This window comes from Drosophila arizonae, chromosome 4 (assembly GCF_054131065.1).
Source record: "Drosophila arizonae isolate 15081-1271.41 chromosome 4, UAZ_ARI_1.0, whole genome shotgun sequence".
NCBI classification, from domain to species: domain Eukaryota; kingdom Metazoa; phylum Arthropoda; class Insecta; order Diptera; family Drosophilidae; genus Drosophila; species Drosophila arizonae.
The window spans coordinates 19,752,892-19,769,358 of NC_142924.1; the positions used below are offsets into that span (position 1 = coordinate 19,752,892).

General features: G+C 39.7%; 1 protein-coding gene across 1 annotated transcript; it reads left to right on the top strand.

The window, feature by feature from the left end:
• Window positions 1-2,153: 2,153 nt before the first annotated feature.
• On the top strand, window positions 2,154-9,909 carry comm2 (protein commissureless 2). Its single transcript, XM_018008921.2, has 3 exons — window positions 2,154-3,029; window positions 6,002-7,271; window positions 8,157-9,909. Exons 2-3 carry the CDS (start codon window positions 6,812-6,814, stop codon window positions 8,696-8,698), a joined length of 1,002 nt encoding a protein of 333 aa, XP_017864410.1. The 5' UTR covers window positions 2,154-3,029; window positions 6,002-6,811; the 3' UTR covers window positions 8,699-9,909.
• The last annotated feature ends 6,558 nt before the right edge of the window (window positions 9,910-16,467 follow it).

A 16,467-nucleotide genomic window follows, 5' to 3' on the forward strand; every position in this document is an offset into this window, starting at 1 on the left:
ATTGCCAATATTTTATATTTTTAATTTTTAATCATTCATTTATTTCTTATCAAGATGTTGTGTTATGGTTTGATTGTACTATAATAATTGTTATTTAATTTAATAATCGATTATTGGAACATATTTATATTTATATTCGATCACTTATATCAATACAAATTATATAAAAAGCACTGCAAATCTAAAAGTATTGCACTTTGATTGCAGTTTGAAAGTTAGCTCTAATTTCGATTTGATCTACATAAAGGCCATTAAAATGTTTTTATTTAAGATTTTCTTCTATTCATTTATTTTCATAATTCATAGTTGTCAATGCATTTTCGGGCTGTCACAGAAACTTGAAGACCGAATGAAGTCTGTCCCACTTACCCCATTCCAGTGCCGTGTGGCCATATCACTTACAGCGCAAAACAAAGCGCCGCTGAGACACTTTCCCAGAATTGCTAACTGACTGGCAAAGTCGAAAGCAAACGCCTTGTAATGCTACTGTCGCCAGTTGGACGATGTTGACCCTGTTTCCCTTGGCCAGGCGGCTCCGCAACCCTTGGGGAGCCACTGAGCCGTGTATAAAAAACCGATTTCATTGTTTGCATGCAACGTTGACGAGGCAGAAAGAAATGTCAACAAAACAACAAACACACACAAACAAAAGTAAAAGAGAGAGAAAAAAATTAAATTGGGACTCGAATTGGAACTGATTGACACCAAGATGCACAGCAAATGAGGCGGCGCGACGAGCGGGGAAATGATTGTACAAGGTAACACTCGAAAACTAATGCGCTTATCAGTGAAAACTGATCGGGCCTACAAGACCGAATACGTCCATATCGACTGCCACAATGAATGCAGGTGATTGTTGCTTGTATGTGGAAATAATTAACATGTACTTTCAATTTCGTGACTTGAGGTCCGCAGGCACTGGCACTACAAGAAAAGAAATAGAAATAAAGAAAAGCAGCCCGTGGAAAAGTGAAACGAAATGGAGCTAAATGAACGCCCCATCGACCGCCCCACTCTCTCTCTCTCTCACTTATGTAGCTAGAGTACAATCAATAACATTTGTAATGTCAATAATGACAAGCCCGACAAGGCGTCGGACGGTTCTCGAAATTGAAAGTTTATGGCTGATGGATTTGATGAATTACCCAACCGTAGAGCCAGCCGCTCGAGCACCTTGCATATCATTTTACGGTACGCCCGAGCACCCCTCCCCCTCCCAGCTGACGATAAGAACGCAGCGATAAGCCGCTCCGCTGATTCCACAGATTTCCCAATGGCAAGTCAAGCATACCCTCCGCCCGCAAGTATGAAAATCAATCATCAAATGCATTTATTGATTGGCCAGTCACAACTTTTCACTTCTCACAGCGCTTTCATATGTCAATTAGGGTCGTCAGAGGCCGGCGCCAAGTGCGAAATTCGGGTTAATTGTTAATTGAGGCGCTTTTTACTATATTAACCATGACTTTTCGTACAAATAACAAGTTTTGTTGTAACTTCACTTTGATTGCTAATGGTGTACACGAGCTCAGCCTTTTTTGTTTTGTTTTTTGAAACGAGGGGTTACGAAACTCGTTTCATTAGCTAAAGTTCAATGACTACTCCACACGTGGACTATACTAATTAAGCACGCAACGAGTTTCAAATTTAAATGGCACATCAGCAAAAGAAAAAACAAAAAAAAACGTGAAAAATTAATAAAAACATCCCACGTAAACAAGTTGCATTTCTGGGCTATAAATAGAGATTGTATTAGATGCACAGCGAATGAGATAAAATCGCACAATCTCTAAATAATCGGCTTATTGTTGATTTATAGCACGACTACTGTTAAAATTTCTAATTAATCGTGTAGTCATTTGCATAGCCATAAAACCAGGCTTCTATTGTAGACGTCTAGCTGGCTATTCCAGCTCACCATTGACGCGATAGCATAGCGTGATTCTACGGATATCAATGATTAATATCCAAACTATTCTAATAATATTTGCAAATAAAAATGTCAACGGAGTCTTTAACTAATATTAAGTGTAGCTTTTATAGCTAGTTTTGATTAATTTTTAATACAATATAAACAAAAGAATTTTTCAGCATCGATCGAGCTTATAAGAATCGCATAGAAGAATGCGATTTGCTGAGATTCGAGCTCATGAGAATGAATGCGATTCTCATGAATTCAAGTCAAACTAGAATATTAATGTATAATTGAATTTATCGAATAATAAACGAATTGTAGAATATACGTTTGTATGTCTTAGCAGCTTGAAGTTCGGAAGTGTTCAGGTTATCTTGTTGTTGTGTACACAGTTTATATGATATGAGAACGAACAAGCGAATGAGTGCCTATTGCCTATTGAGCACTAACAGCTTTAAGCTGATAAGAGCTCTATTTTCATAGCTAGGGCACTTTGATAACTTTGATTCGGTACTAGATATGATTACTTTATGACTATGTATAACTCTGCGATTAGCAGCTGTCGTTCGCCCATGCAGAATCACTCCACGCATTTGTTAATGTTGCGTTACAGCATTTTCACCTAAGCCACAAATCGATTAAATTGCCCAAACAATCAAAGTTATACCCCAATATGGCAAAGTTTTGCTGCACCTATACGAAAAAAAAAAAGAAAAACAAGAAAAATATATTAACAACAAAACAACCTTATAAAGCCACTTAGCTGACTAGAATGTCGAACAAATTTATGCTTGAGTGCTAATAATGTTCAATGAATTGTTGAGGAACCTCTGAAGCGATAAACCAACAAAATCGTAGAGAACTATGACTGAGACAGACCAGAACGACGACAGAGAAGGCGAAGACTACAATAAAATTGAAATAACATCATAAGTACTACAATATATACAGATATAGATACACATATATATGGGCATGGGCCCTAGGTTCGGGGCATGGAAGAACTGGCCAAGCGCAACGAACCTAAAGCTAACGCGCCCCAAGATTATCTGAGACAGGCAAAACCATAAACAAATAAGGAAAAAAACATTCAATCCGAACGTCAACATACTTGGTAGGTGTATTACATGTGTGTGTGTGTGTGTTTGTGTGTGACATTACAGCTGCGGTTCATTGACATTGAATGGGTTGAGAGTCGGGACTGACGTTGGGTCCCGCTCGGTTCAGGGGGAAGTTTTCGTTTAGAGCTCCAGTTGGAGCCTTGTTTTGTTTTGTGCAACTGCGTTTTTAATTGTGCATGCAATGAAAGCGGCACTCAAACTGCACTTGTTAGATAGCCGAGACAGAGGAGACACACACTGGGAATTATCATGCAGAAACATAATAAGGACGACGACAACGACGACGACGACTAGGACTGGGACTAGGACTATAGACTAGGCTATTTTGTATAGCCTCGAGCGTTGCATGCTCACGCGTAATTTCTACGAATTCAGAGAGCATTGCACAAAAGGCAAAAGACAATGCAAAGGCATGCCGCATGCCGCATGCCGCATACCTCATGCGGCAACGGGGGCTTGACGCATGGTCCTACGCGGAACCTTGAGGGTTGCATGACCTATATCACAGATTAGAGACAAGGCACAACGCTTCCCAGTGCCAGCAGCACCGAGACGTCGAAGACGATGACGACAACTTTCCCAGGGCATCTCACGGCACGTCTCGGTCCATATGACAAATGTTTCACATCACTGCGCTCCGACTGCAGCGCAATTACCTGCCTATGCAATTGTTGTTGTTGTTGTTGCTGTTGCTGCTGTTGTTGTTGTTATTATTATTGTTATTCCTCATATATCCCTCCCGGCGTCACAGCTCAGTTGGTCGTCCGCTGCTGCTGCGCCTTGCTGAGCTTCAAAAACAGAAAAATGCTCTGCTCAGATCTCTGCTGCGTCGATTCGAACAAGTGCTTCCAGTTGCCACGGCCTGGCAGGACGTCGTTAGGGTAATCGTCCGCTCTGACTTTATGGCGCACAGCTCGCCACAGGAGTTAAAGCAATGCTAGATCTATGCAGTTCTTCTCAGGTCAAAATTGATTTTTTAGGGCTGCAGCTGATCACTCAATTAGAGTGTGAGAAATGCATTTGCTGGCATGTAATTATGCGGAAATCGAGCACAGATTTCGACATGTGCGAAAATAAGTCAACGCTCCAAATGACTGACAGGAAATGCCTATAAGAACATCAGGAAGCAGCCGTCATAGAATAATTTCAAATGTTAAGTGGCAAGAAATTCACACTGGGTTCATTTCTGTAGGGAATCACACTTTAGGCTTTTAAGGTCATTCAATACAGCTAGAAGCGCAACAGGCAGGGCTTGGGAATGAGATACGTTGTTCAAGATCAAATTTAAGCCGATTTATGAATGTCAGAAGCGTTTGACAAGACTGCAGCCAATAGCTAAGTGACCCGACACAAACGAATTGAAATAGACAGAAGAGAGAAATAAATATCTGAAAAATTAATAAACTATGTTAAATTTGTTGGTCCGGCTTCATTATGCAAAGCAGCGCATCGGCTTTGAATCGGACTTGGACTTGGACCGCATAGTCAGTGAAAAATTAAGCGGCTTTATCAGTGCCATCACCCGCATGCACCCAGTCTCCGTCTCCGTCTCCGTCTCCGTCTGACCGTGGACTCATTAATTTTTGTGGGGCTCAGCACAGTAGTCGGCATTGAATACAAAGCCAGAATGCAGAATGCCTAAACGGCTCATTAGGGTCTTAAATTAAAGCCAGTTGGGCCATGCCAACACAACTCGGTCAACTGGGCCCCCAAGGGTCAAGCGAGAAGCCAAAAGAAAGCGGCAGAAGACACCGCAACAAAGACACGTCTTGCCACCAGCTACTGGACTCTATAGCTGTGGGGCTTTATGGCTGACACGATGGGGTAACCGGGTTTAGCTCACCTAATTAGTTGCCCATTGTCTTACCGTGTGACAGTTGGGCAAAAAAAAAAAAAGAACAGAAAAAAGAATTACTGCAATAGGTTTAGGAACAGACAAGAGGGCGAGTACCTGGCCAAAGTCTGAGCCCATGTGGTTGCCCGCAAGAGCCGCAAGTTTCAGCATTAAATGAGCTGAAAAGCAGGGGGGAAGAAAAACGTCATCAATTGTGACAGAAGATGCTACCCAACAAGATTTGCTAATCTGACCCTCGTAATAGAGAATCGTCTGGGTCTGGAGGGGCGGAAGGGCCGCATCATCATCAACATCTTCGTTTGTTGTGCTGATTCATTTCGCTGGCCGTAAAGATTAGCTGATCATGATAAGACTGTTCTTTTGTGCACTCGATGAGCTCATCATTATCATCATTATCAGCAGCAGCCGCAGCAGGCAACCCTTTATAAATTGCAATGGAATTTATCATAGAGAAGCCTCGTTGAAAAGCAATTCCGCTGCATGGCAAACTGATCTTATCCGGCTCTGTTGTGAGTGCATGTGTTTTCCTATCGAGGCGACGTCCTCATGAAAAATGGCAACAGATAGTCAGCTAATAGCCAATGATGATCAGTGTTGATTTATGTACATATTTAATATAAATTAACAGATGTATGAAAATGTTACAAATCGTCATACTTAGCAGATAGTCGAAGTGCATATTACACGTTAGCAGCGTCGTCAGTTACAACTGTCTGGCATTATCTTGTCCCCTTTTTTCGGCCTATAATTACACATCCATCAATTCCGATTCCAAACTGAGCATCTTCTGTATACCAATTGCTGTGTCTCTTACCTGACAGCAGCCTAACAAAACTTGATCTTCCACCAGGTGAATGCATAAGGAATCGACTGTTGCTTAGGCTTGTGCGCCCACAAATTGCTCTCCTCCGTCGAGTCCCGAAATAAGATATCTGCACGTAGCTGTAATTTAAAACCCCACCAAAAAAAGAACGAAAAAATTAAAAAGAAGCAACAGCAACAGCAACAAAACGAGAAATGGTCTCAGGCCCCGACATAAATACACACACACACACACACACACATAAACACACGCGTGTGTTATCCTACGGCAATAATTTCTTTTCTCAGCCAACAATACAAATGGAGAGATATGTCATTTGCCAGGCAAAACGAAATCGAAGAACACAGCCCAACTGAACTGAACTCAAATAAAGATCGATGCTCCATAACAGTACGACTGGGACTAGAGCTGGAACTACGACGAGGACGGCAACGGCGACTGCGACTGCGACTGAAGCTGGAACTGAGCAGGCAACATGTGCGCCGCTTTGTAACGCCAATTATGGGCCCATAATTCGAAGGCATTGTCTGGGCTACAAAAGACGAACTGAGCGAGCATTACACGGACAAGAAGAAGCTGAAGAATAAGAAGTATATTTCCCAAACACACACACACACACACACACACACACTCAGACACACAGCCAGCGATGCGTAGCGAAGCGGCAAATGAGCAAGATATGTTTGCTGAGCGCATTGAGCACTTTTGAGCGCATCTTTTGCCAGGTAGCTGGCAACTCTCGTGCTCTCACGCTCTCCCTCTCTCTCGCTCTTGAGTGAAGTTTAACGGAGCACGCTTGACGATCGAGCCGAGGTGCTGTCGGCTGCTCTACGCGCTGAGCGCTAATCAGTTTGTTTGCAGACGTAGCCACCGCCGGACGTGTGTGCAGCGCTGAGAGAGCTGAAACGAAACGAAAACCAACAAAAAAAAAGAAAGAAATATAAAACGAAGCCAAGTTATAAATACAGATAGAGATACCGATACGCATTCAGTGAAAGTGTGCCGCAGAGAAAGATACGCTCGTAATTACGGAACGTGATCTGTGAGCATTTAAAGATAGAACTAGCACAAAAGGCGACTCAAATATAAAGGTTACAATGGAGGGCCTGCCACGCGCATTAAACTACGAACTGTCGCATGATCTGCATTTCGATCATTTCGGCGGCGCCGCACAGCATATATTGGAGAACGGCAGGAACGCGGCAGCAGACGCCGAGGCATCGACGCCCACGATCAGCACCCTGGATGCGCTGGCCAATAGCGATTTTCTGCAGAAGATCGGAGCCACCATCTTCAACTCGATACAGTTGAAACATCACAAACTGAACGAAGCCACTCTCCAGAATTCCAGTGAAGTGAGCATGGACTTCGACTTCGCGGCCAATCATGTGGTGTTGGACAGCAGCAGCGTGGATCAGCTGCAGCAGCAGCTCGAGTACGACAAGTTCATGAACGAGGTGTGGATCGGCATTGTCTTCACGCTAATCTTGATCTCGATGGTCTTCTGCATCTGCTCCTGCTTCCTCTACCATCAGTTTCGCACCTGGAAGCGCAATTGTAAGTATGCCCACGACAACAAAGAGCAAACATAAAGAGTTCCAGTCTAGAGCAATCGCATGTTGATATGACGCTATTTACGATTGGGCCTTATCACCCGTTGACTATTTTAGTTAGTGAGGCCCTACCGTCTTTTGCTGGCATTCACGATTAGCACGAAAAGTTACACAGTCTACGTGCCAAAATGTGGAGCAGCTAATGAATGAATCAGAAATGACTTTCAATTACAAAACAGCCATGAATGGAGTCGAGGCTTAAGCGAGTGATTAAGTAATCGAAATTTAATAACTAATAACTGGGTAGACAACGCTGCTAACCAGCTAGCGAGGCCATCAAAGTTGAACTTTGTTGACCTGAAATAGCTTTGCTAACTATTATTGGCTCTGGAAAATAGCGGTATGCAAATTTCTCAGCTTCAAAAGATTTCGGCACACCTGACCGAGTTGTCTACATTTTTATTCTCGTTCTTATTTATTACTATTTACTGTGTCGACCTTCAAGAGAATTGGCACAGAATAATTCATTACCTTGCGTTTTTATTTGTTTAGACTCATTTCTTGGTCTTTGATTGTCAAGATTGCTGTGCCAGCAAGAAATGGCACAAAGGCATACGAGGAATACAAAAACAGTTCGAGTTTCAATTCGGACAAAAATAAACAATAATAAATTAAATTTAAATAAAATGATATAGCTGATACAGGAAGAAATAAACAAACATAAATACCACAAATTAGATTAGATTAATCGTTGACTCGGAATACAATATAGTTTGTTGATATCTTATATACAATAGGGTCGATTGGCTCAACACACAAACTGTAAATTAAATCAGTTAACTAATCAACAACTCTCTCTCTCTCTCTCTTTCGCTCTCTCTCTGCTTAGATCACAACAATGCCAACAGCTCATCGCAGTGCACAATTATTGATATTGAGGCATTAAAATTGCAGCCCGATTCGGAGGACCCAGTGCCGGAGTATACCCTGGTCTCTGGCTTGCCCAGCTATGAGGCTGCCTTGGAGCTGCTGCAGAAAACACCTCAGTCGTCGTGTTTGATTGTCTATCCAAGCGTGTTTAATGTATTCAATAAGCATGAAAGAGCCAACACAGCAGCAGCCGACGTTGAGGCTGCCACAACAGCAACAACAACAACAACAACGGCAGCAGCAGCAACAACAATATCGCGACCACAGACATTGCCATTGTGTGAGGCAACAACGCCGCTGCTGCCAGCAACAGCAACGACAACAACAACAACAACTGCAGCAACAACACCAACAACAGCTACAACGACACCCACATGCGAAAGCATTAAGCCAAGTTTTGTGCCCAGTTACGCGGAGGTATTTGGCTTTAGGACCGTCGACGAAAAAAAGAAATCGAAATCGAAAGACGACTCTACGAAAAGCCTGGGCGACAAATGCTAACCGAAATTGCCCTCAATGGGATGTCGAACGCCGAGCCGATCTAGCCAGATCAGCTAGATCCGATCTCAGCGATACCAACCAAAATCTGCTCTGTGATAATTGTTGCTGTTGTCCGCGATATTTATTCGTTTTGTTTTATTTTTTTTATACCCTGAACCCATTGAAAATGGGAAATCAGGGTATAATGGTTTTGTGAAAAAGTATGTAACGGGCAGAAGGAGGCGTGGCAGACCCCACAAAGTATATATATTCTTGATCAGCGTGACGAGCTGAGTCGATATAGCCCTGTCCGTCTGTCCGTCCGTCCGTCCGTCCGTCCGTCCGTCCGTCCGTCCGTCCGTCCGTCCGTCCGTCCGTCCGTCCGTCCGTCCGTCCGTATGAGTGCGTCGATCTCAGAAGTTATAAGAGCTAGAGAGCTGAAATTTGGCATGCATACTCGTGTGTACCATACGCAGTACGAGTTTGCTTTATTTTTTCGATAAATCGTCCGATAACTTTTTTATCGAGAATAATCGAAAAATTGATTTTGTTTTTTTAGCCTAACTTGAACATTTTTAGACCTGGAGTCTTCAAATTTGTGTTGTATATAAAGTTAATCGATACAAAGATTTTGTAATTTACAGATTTTGGATACCACGCCCCCTTCTCCCCCAATTTGTAAAAAACGCATTTCAAGTACTAGAGACTTGTGCTTTGGAATGTACACCCATATTTATCATATGATTACACTCTGAAAGTTTCATTAAGATCTTATGTCTACAAAAGAAATTATTCGACAAATAAATTCTCATAATATTGCCCACACTGCAGCGCAGCCCAAGCGCAGTCGCTGCTTACTGCGCAGTTAGCAGAGCGCAGGCTTATGCGTGCGTGTGGATGTATGTGTATGTATGTGTGCATAAAAATGCAGAATGATTAGAAAATCAGCTTAGAGGGTTCAGGGTATCTCCTAGTCGAGCAGTCTCGACTAGAGCCTTCTTACTTGTTAATATTAAACGTACTTAGATTCAACCTAAGCGCTGTGATTGTAAACAACTCGCAAGAAATGATATACTATATATGTATGTACTTATCATAATCTATATAATACTACTACGTCGATGTGCTCGACGAAGATCTGTTCACTTTTTATATGCTTTATTGTTATTAGTTTATAAGTAGACAACGATGTGACGTAAAATAAATTATAACAAAATACTAGACAACATGAATCTGATCTTAAATCTCTTTAACTTATTTCAATTGATGCTAAGAGCATATTTTTGGTTTCGTTTGGAAGCAAATTCAGTTTCTTTACTTTGAGTAATCTGAGTAAAATATATATGTATATGTACATATTTGTATATATTTACAATATGTACTTATTACATTATATATAAAAAAAAAATAAATAAAAAAAAAAGTTTCTTGTGCTTTATATAAATTCATTACATACTGATGGTAGCGAATTGATTTTCAACTGGGAAATTATTTATTTTTTGCAGATTTTTTACAAATTTAGTATAACAGGCAATAGTTTGACATGGAACACATTGATTTGATTTTTAAATACTTACTAAATTCATAGGAATTTCAGCAATGATATAATAATATATTAAATATGCAGTCCTTACGTTTTCAGAATAATAATTCGGAATGAACAATGTCTTTAGCAGACGGTGGAAATGCCTCTTGAGTTTCCTAAACAACCCTTGCAACATGCGTCCGACTTTAAATTTGATTGAATTGAATATTTGGCTACCGTTGATTATGATATCAGTAGATCCTAAAAAATGTCTGCAGTGACAGTTTTTATTAGGCTGAATTACTTCAAACTTAGCTTTCCATAAACCATAATTCTAACAATGTCCTTTGATCGGGCTTCCTTGGTATCATCTAGTGAATCACTCATATGACCTGAGTCTGTTCTGTCCAGTTTACTATTTCGTCAACTATCGGCAAATGTCAAAGCACGCTGATAGCTTTGCATACGCATTTATTATTGCGCTCTCAGTCAGTGTGGAGGTAAACGTGATTCTGCGACACTGCAGCTGAGTTGATTGACACGAACAGCAGCAATAGCAGCAGCAGCAGCGACGTCAGCAGGAGGCGTCTCAATTGAAACGAACTCAGAGTCTTTATCAGTGGCATTGCATTCCGTCAAGGGCTTTCCCGAGCAATTCTTTGCTGAGCTTTATGGAGACAGTCAGATGCCAGACTGGATTGAGCCAGTTACCATCTAAACGTCAGACAAACAGACGAATGGAGACAGTTTGACTTTGACATTGAGCAAAGGACGTGCCAAGTGATAAGCTGCAATGGAGCAGGGAACTAAATTACAAATAAACTCTTGTCTAAGTTGTATATTATGCGACTGCCGGCAGTGCTGCACTTGTTGCAGTCATTTGTATTGATAAGCTAGCCAGGGCCAGAGTCAGTCCGGCTGAGCTATGCAAATGCGTTTACTTGTGCTCGGTTGAACCCGGCGTGGACATAAATAATGATGCTCAAATGATTTTTTGAAACAGCAAATATGTGTACAGCGAATCGCCCAACAAATTGCAGTCACAGGGCACGAAACGTGCGGCAACGTGAAACACAGTGTAAATATATCGTTTTAATTTATTGTTTTCAAGTGGTTCGAGCTTCAGCATACGAGCGACATAAAGTTTGAGTCGCAAACCGGTTTGCTATCAACTGACAGGCCTTTCGTTTTGTTGTTGCTGTGCTCACAGACTGTAAATGAAATCTTTAAATATCGCCGTTTATTTGTAATTTAAATAAAATCTAATGAATAGAGCATCTTTATCAAATAGCCGAGATAGCACATAGCATCAAAGGCAGGCCGAGTTCTAGGCACTCATAGCGCTGAATCTACCTTTAAAGATCTGTGAAATATAAAGTAGAGACTAACTTGGAAACTAGTTAATTGATGATTAAAATTGGTTTTGGCAAATGGAATATTTTGTAATATATATCTACCCATATAGTATATAATATCTACTCTAATCTATTATAAATAGAAAAAACTAAAATAAGACTAGACTTGTAACTTTTAATAGAGTGACAAGCGACAGCCGCCAAGCGTCTGGCCCTCAAAGGTTTCGAGATCTCCATATTCAAATATACTTCTGGACAGACAGTTGGCCAGTCCAAATCAGCTAGGCTATGGCTGATATTAAATAAGGCTTTTCCTTATAATATCTGACTGCCTATTGAATATACATTAAGAATGACATTAATTCCTCAGCTGCAGTTTATATCATAGTATATGGATATCGAAAAATTCTCACGCATTAGTAAATAAAATACGTGCGATTGCAGTTTTGAATTATCTATTTGTTTTTACTCTCTAACCAGAAGCAATATCCACGCTTACCCTTGCAATCCGTATGCCAATTATTATTTGTTTGCTGCTATCGAAATCCGCGCCAATGCTGTGAGAAGGGTGGGGCAGTGGTTGGCAGACAGGCGAGTCAGGTAGGTCAGGTGAGAGCGTAGGTAAATAAAATTCCATAACTATAGAGTGGTTGGTAAAAATTATTCATTTTACAACTTAACATTCATCATATTGTTCGGCGCGGCTGAAACAAGTGCAGCAGCAGCAGCAGTTGCTCTCCCAGCAGAAGGGCGGAAGAGTGGGAGGGGGGAACCACTTGATATGCATGTGCGAAAAGGTGCCAACAGCGATTTGCATACTGTCGCTGTGAGTAGTGCGACGGTCGTGCAAATAATATATTTTAATTGTAATTACGATTTATGACAGCAGTAAGTTTATTTGACACTTTATGATATTTTCTATGCATTCTAAGTGGCCCCCTGGGTTGGTCAATACCACGAACAAATGACTCATCCACGATGCGAGTCAAGCCTTCTGTTCTTCTCTTTCCACGGAATATTTTTAAGAATATTAATTTAACAAGAAACGAAGCTCCAGTCGGGAGATCCTACTATGCCCGACTGATCTGAATTTATAAGTATTATTCAAAGTTTTCATCTGACAAAAAATAATACAACACTAAATTAAATTATTTAAAATTTAAATAAATATAGTTTGCCTGTTGCATAAATTGAACAAGACTATGACGCCCTGATTTCCCATTTTCAACGAGTGCAGGGTATAAATAGTCTCTGTTCTTTAAAATGAAACAAAGAGCACTTGTCAAATTTTGTAGACTTGCCGCAATGTGTGCAAATCATTTCATTACCCGACATCGCAAAAGCAAACAACGCAAAATATTCCAAATATGTTGCGCATGCGCGTGCCTATCGGAGCGTGCTCAGACTAAGTTCCCCATCCTACCTCCATACATAATTAATCGCCGCACGTAGGCTCAATGTGCCTATCAGAGAAGCATGATGTTTCCCGTTCTCTGCTCAGCATACATATCAACATACAAAAACATTCTCTCTTAATTATTACGATAATCGTTGCGGACTGGAATATGCTCCCATATAAGTTCTCAAAGTGCGCCGTTGAGTGCTTAGACTGTGGCAGCTGAAATATTACTACAAAGAATATTCTAGCAGTAGAACTATCGAGTCTCCAGAGCCCGTAGAGCATCAGCGACAATCCTCTATTTGAATACCCTAACTTTACAAACATCTGATTTGCTACCAGCTGCAACTCAACTGTTTCTAACTTCCCAGTCTAATTGCTTACAAAACGAGCAAATATTTGAAGTGCGTACTTGAAATTGTTGCTAATGAGTTTTTGTTTATGCAAACTAATTGATCCGCTAATGGCTGGCGGCGTAATAGTTTATATAAAACAAAGTCTGGTACTGCGACATTAACACCTGAGTCACGCCTCGCGGCTGGGCAGTTTGATATCAGCTCGTATCATAATGTCATCTTAAGAGCTTCTCATTTGCATGGGCTGTGGCACACCTTGAAGTTTATTGCAAATGTAACAAAACACATGTTCGATCGGGCCGAATATCAAAATATTATACAACATAAACAACATAATTAGCTTACGCTTCAAATAAAATATCTGAATGCGTATCAGAAAATGCAGATGCATGTGGAAGAGGCTGCAGAGGCTGCATATGATGATGATCATGGGCAGGAGATAGAAAGCGCAACCAAAGGGCAAACTATTTATTAAAAGACCATCCACGAGATGCAGATGGGGAGAAAGTTGCCCTGTGGAGTCTGTCGGATGGCCAGACAATCGGCCAGCCTAATGAAACGAACAATTTATTAATAAAATGCACATTAGCCCACGGTTTAGGCCAAGCTAAAAGTTGGCCTAAGCCGCATAGCGGCTGCGGAATTTAGTTGAATGAATTTTCAATTAAGCGCCAAATTCGTTGAGGGAATTGCTGCAGACGCCCCGCCGCCGATGTTCGATGTTTGAAAGTGAAAACCGGTCGAGCAACGAATCCGAAACCAAATCCGACGACGTCATACGCAATATTTGACCCACTTTTTAGTAGTTGGCGCAAAAAAAAAAAACACTAAAAACAACAACAACAAATTCGCAAGCCAGTTTTTGTCAAATAATTTACAGAAAAAAACATATAAATTTATATATATTTATATAAATTATTGGGTCAATAAATACGAGAATAAATGCAGCTGCAAATATTTAAAAATATATATATATATTTAAAAAAAATAAATATTAAAACAAATAAATATACATATATACATATAAGAGTTACGTAAAAAAAATTACATAAATATTATTTTTAGCCAAGGCCCAAGCCTGCATGCAATAAACTGTAATAAATGCAACAATTGTGTACTTTAAATGCTATTAAACTGAAATATATATAAATATATATATATTTATATAAAATATAAAAATATATAAATTATTGGGTCAGAAAATATGAGAACAAACACAACGCAAATAATAATAATAAAAAAAAAACGTTTATATATTCTTAAAAAAAATTTTAAGTAAAATAAATATATATATAAAATATATATATGTATATATAAAAGTTACGTAAACAATTACATATATTATATTATATTATTTGTATTAAATGCAATAATTATGCAATGCAATTAAACTGAATATTTAAAGCCAATTGAGTTGTATTGTAGCCAAAATAATAAATATTTATAGCATACGAGATTATCGTATATTCTAAATCTTTTTCTGAATCAAGGCAGTTGATAGCGTTTGGAATTAATATCAAATATTTAAGCATCCCGGAAGAGCTTCATACTCGAAATTTACACATTTTATTTGCCTGCGAAATCTCTTTAAACAATTTTATTTGCATGCGCATTAAGCGTCACAGCGCCTGCAAAACGCTTACTTCTCGTGTCGCCTTTTGTTTTTTTATCTTTTTTTTTTTTTTTTTGTTTGACTCTCATTTATCTCTTTTCTCTCGACTTGAGCAATCAATTTCTGTCCCTCTCATATAGCATTTATATAAATTATTCGCCTCAAAAATGAATGAAGTGTTTTGGCTAAAAACAAAAGCGGCTAAATAAACATTAACAAAATGTGCAAGCGCTATCTAGATTTTGCCTCTTGATTTATTTACATTTGTAATATGCCAAGGCGAACGCGAAGCTCGAATAAATATTTGATTGAATATTTATTTTATTAAAATTCAAATTGACAGTTTTTCCTCTCATTTTAAACTAGGAACGAATTATTTTAATATTATGCATTAATGCATATTTATTAGAATTAAATACTAAATTATTTAATATAAAATCAAGCCAAAAGGGTATCATAAAACAAAATACAATTTAGTATAAATTAACATTATAATTAGTATAAGATATGGGTTTCAGTAAATAGTATTCAAGATATGCATATGCATATATATCTATTCTATATAGCTTATGCAGTTGAGTCGACAGGTTGTTCAAAGTTGCAAGCCCGCTCGCTCGCTCGAAAAATGCAAATTTTCGTCTCGGATTGGGTCAAGTTTGACCTGTAAATAAACGCTGAAAATATGAACTGAGCAGATGCATTCAACTTTATGGTAAATAAGTTAAAATATATATATATGTAAATGTTTATATATAGATGCTAGGCATTTTTGAAGCTGTTTTGTTTTAGTCAACAAATCAAATTAGATGCAGCCGGCAGCTAAATAAAAGTTCTGAGAAACGAGCAAACAAATAAAAATGCAAATAAAAGTTAGATGAGAGTCAAAGTTATGGGCATGCAGCAAGATGCCAGAACTAAACGTGAACCCAACTCGTAAAAAATTCTACTACTATACAGCCCTAGTAAGAGATGAAGAAGGAGAGGGAGAGGGAGATGGAGCTGGAGAGGATTTAACGGCGTTGCTAACTGCTAACTGCTGCTATCTGGGCGCTAGCATCAGAGCACATCAAAGCGCAGCATTCGGATAGGGAGGGGAAAAAGGGTTCGTTTCAGATACAGCAGCCGCAGATACAGATTCATTTACAGATACAAATGTAGACATGCACACAGATGCAGTCACATACATATAAACTAGGTTGCTTGCAGGTTTGTTTTGCTGATAAGCTTCGCGTTGCAAGATTAACGTGTTGCGCACTCTCTCTCTCTCTCTCTCTCTCTCTTCCTCATATCTGTACCTCTCTCTCTATTTTCCACTCTCCTTCTCGCTCTCTCTCACTCTCTCTATCTCCATCTCTTTTTCTGAGTTTTAATTTTATGGCCCAGAGATTTTATTTTGTAACTTAATGTTTGTTTAGCTTGGCTCGAATTGGATTGGCTCGAATTGAATTGGATGGAGCAGCAGGTTGTCGTTGTTGTTGTTGCTTTTGTAGCCAGATTTCAAGAGAATTACTCAAGAGTCAAGAGTAGCTGGAAACTGAGCAGG

Excerpts from the sequence above, each read along its gene's own strand:
- comm2 (XM_018008921.2), top strand. The coding sequence starts at position 6,812 with ATGGAGGGCCTGCCACGCGCATTAAACTACGAACTGTCGCATGATCTG. Across the intron at positions 7,272-8,156 it reads TCGCACCTGGAAGCGCAATT|ATCACAACAATGCCAACAGC; the intron begins GTAAGTATGCCC and ends CTCTCTGCTTAG.